At 52.0% G+C, this 3,116-nt stretch overlaps 1 protein-coding gene across 1 annotated transcript; it reads right to left on the bottom strand.

Moving 5' to 3' along the window:
- Positions 1-579: 579 nt before the first annotated feature.
- On the bottom strand, positions 580-3,110 carry LOC103131522 (zinc finger protein 628-like). Its single transcript, XM_007543188.2, has 2 exons — positions 2,657-3,110; positions 580-1,613 (listed from the first exon to the last, which is right to left on the bottom strand). The coding sequence occupies exons 1-2, from the start codon at positions 2,847-2,849 to the stop codon at positions 655-657; spliced, it is 1,152 nt and encodes a 383-aa protein (XP_007543250.1). The 5' UTR covers positions 2,850-3,110; the 3' UTR covers positions 580-654.
- Positions 3,111-3,116: the final 6 nt, after the last annotated feature.

Here is a 3,116-nt window from a genome sequence, read left to right as displayed (position 1 = left end):
CTGCAAATAATTCACAAAACACATTGTCATAATATTAACTCTTTAAATTGCCGTATGTATATATATTTAAGCTGTACAGATATTTAAATCCTACTTAAATACTAATGGAACTTACTTTTATTCATTGACACGCTCCCAGGCTCTTGAACAATCTCTTAAACAAACAGCTTTAACGATCTCTGTCGATTACTCCCGTGAACTTTCTAATTATCCAACACTGAACATGTGCTCTAACAACAGTAACAGCTATTGGTAGCCTGAAATTCCAATGAACCAATCACAGCAGACATTACTCAGACTGCTTGCTGAGCTCTTAAAGTGATATACACATAGTTACAATAGCCCATTTTCAACAAGACCCAAAAGAGAGGAAACTGGTCAGCCTGCCATGAACTGGACCTCCAGACACGGCCCAGTGAAACCAGTTCACTAGTAAAGCTGCTTCCGCTATGACGGGGAGGAGCCAGGCATGGTGGTGGCAGTATGTTGCTGTGGGCTCTCACTCTGTAAACTGACTGATGAATTAGTGAATTAGCTGATGGAGGAGCTCTGGACCCAGTTGGAACGTCCNTCCTAGAGGTTCTGAGTGACTCCATCCAGAAGGTTCTGCTCCTAGAGGTTCTGAGTGACTCCGCCGCCCCTCAGTCCATCCGTTCAGGCGCTGGCTCCGTAGCACAGGTCCCTCCTGAGGTGCAGCTGCAGGCCGCTGGCGCTGGTGAAGGTCTTGGCGCAGCGTCCGCAGCGGTACGGTTTCTCTCCGGAGTGTGTGCGTTTGTGCTTCTTCATGGTGTCTCCGTCGCTGAAGGTGCGGCAGCAGAACGGGCAGCTGTACGGACGCTCGCCGGTGTGGATCCGCAGGTGTCGCCGCAGGTTCCCTCTCTGGCTGAAGCTCTTGGAGCAGAAGGTGCAGCGGTGCGGCCGCTCGCCCGTGTGCGTGCGCAGGTGGCGCCGCAGATCGGCCGACTGGGCGAAGGACTTGCAGCACCAGTCGCAGGCGTAGGTCTTCCTCTTCTGCTCCAGATGGAGGCGGAGCCCCGCGCTGTGACTGAACGCCTCGCCGCAGCGGGGGCAGCGGTGTACGAGCTCAGGGATGAGCGCCGTGACCGCAGCGTCTTCAGGCGGCCGGGTCTCCTGAGAGGACGGCCCGGTTCTGGAGGCGTCCTGCTGATCCGCCGGCAGCTGCTCTTCCTCAGACGTGTAGTCAAAGCCCGACTCAACATGAGCGTTCACAGACTCAGCTTTGTGCTCTTTGCTTGCTTCTTCGGGTTCGGCTTTGACCCGTGCCGGGGCCGGGGCCTGTGGCTCCTCCCTCGGCGCCGGCCCGTCAGCATGAATCCTGGGAGGATTCAGGGGCAGATGAGCCAGGAGAGGAGTCGTCCTCCGGAACGCCTCCGGCAGCGGGTCGAGTTTCGGTGTCTGATCCCAGAGTTCTGCGGGCCGGACCAGAGTCGGTGCCAATGGCGCTTCTTTCGGAACCGACAGAAGTTGGACTGAAGCCGGAGGAGGTCTGGACTGGGTCAGGGTGGAGTCTGGCTCCTCTAGGAGGGCTCTGGGTTTCAGGTCACCAGGCTGCTGCTCTGCAGGTACGAACCCCAAACCGGCCTGGGTCGACCCTGAAACAGAAACAGAACCCGTTCACCTCACCACAGACATGCCAAGCAGTCACAACATTAAGATCTGGAATCTCAGGTGGCGTCGGTCAGAGGAACCTGGGATTGTTGGAGCTAAAAACATCAACGACTCGGGCCCACAGAACTGAGATGAACTTTAAGGGGTTTGTTGCATATTTATGGAGTCCTACTAGTCAGAGCAGGTCCAGCTTATCTTCACCTACAATTATCTGCAGGTGTTCCACAAGGATGCGTCCTTGGGCCCCTGCAGCTTCTCACTGCAGCACCAGCAGGGCACCATTACAAACACACGGCCCAATCAGAGGGCCGCTGGGGGTTGTCCTATAGACGGATGCCCCCAAAGTACAAACAGTATCATGACGTCATCTTTGTGCGACACACACAACGCAGCGCTGGATGACTTGGAAGCCAGTGAACATTTCTGTGAAAATACTTTTTATTGGTCTGGTGTGATACTGTGAGTGAAAATCAACAAACTGACACCTGAAGTCACTCTAAGGGAAATAAATCAACAGTTTTACTTTTTGAAGTCATTTAGTTAAATTAACCTTTTGATAACATAATTTAATGAGCTCTATCTGTATGATTCTGCTCATATTACAGCACAGACTCCGGCTGAACGTCCGTTAAAGCTTTTCTAAAAATATTTTGTGTTTACATATCAACATAAACTAACACATTTGTTCAGTGGGACTCATTTAGACCCAATATCAGTTACACAATAACTCGGGGTGATTTCCACTGAGCTGGTCAGCACAGTCTGTTAGTTTCTAATGAAAGTCACCATCAGCTGATTCTCCATCAGGCTTCAAGGGAAGAGGAAGTAGCGATCAAACCCTGAAAAAGTCCCTTTTGTTTTAATATATCGACAGAAATGGTCCTTTAATCTAAAGCCGAATATTAAACGCGGTTCTGGTCTGCACAGAAAAGGTTTTACAAATTTGATTTGGTCAATATTTAATGTTAAAATCGCTAGTAAGTTTTAAAACCAGAGATTTCCCTGAGGGGTTTGGAACGACCCTCACTCAGCCACTCGGTCTCGGCCTCCAGCAGCAGGATGTCCCGCAGCTGCCTCCGCAGGCTCTCGTTCTCCCGCCGGGTTCTGGCCGTCTCCTCCCGGTACTGGGCCACCGTGTCCTCCACCACGTCCAGAACCTCCTTCACCACGGCGGTGAGCCGCTCCGTCAGGTAGGCGCTGAGCAGCTGCAGTTTGGTCATTTTGATCCTGAAAGCACCGACAGCCGAACCAGAACCGAATATTACCGACCAAACAGGAAGCGGCTGGGCGAGCCTTCAAAATAAGACTCCGTCTAAGAGTCCAGGTTCGCTGAGAATCAGTTTGTGTTCAGAATCGAGGAGAAGACCCAAAAGAGAGGAAACTGGTCAGCCTGCCATGAACTGAACCTCCAGACACGGCCCAGTGAAACCAGTTCACTGGTAAAGCTGCTTCTGCGATGACGGGGAGGAGCCTGGCATGGTGGTGGC

Source organism: Poecilia formosa, unplaced genomic scaffold, assembly GCF_000485575.1.
Source record: "Poecilia formosa unplaced genomic scaffold, Poecilia_formosa-5.1.2 Scaffold781, whole genome shotgun sequence".
NCBI classification, from domain to species: domain Eukaryota; kingdom Metazoa; phylum Chordata; class Actinopteri; order Cyprinodontiformes; family Poeciliidae; genus Poecilia; species Poecilia formosa.
This window is presented reverse-complemented; position numbering and strand designations above follow the sequence as displayed.

What these genes read in the sequence shown, in the direction of transcription:
- LOC103131522 (XM_007543188.2), bottom strand. Translation starts at nt 2,849, where the DNA reads ATGACCAAACTGCAGCTGCTCAGCGCCTACCTGACGGAGCGGCTCACC. An exon ending in GGCCGAGACCGAGTGGCTGA is followed by an intron (nt 1,614 to 2,656) that starts GTGAGGGTCGTT and finishes TTTCTGTTTCAG; the next exon opens with GGTCGACCCAGGCCGGTTTG.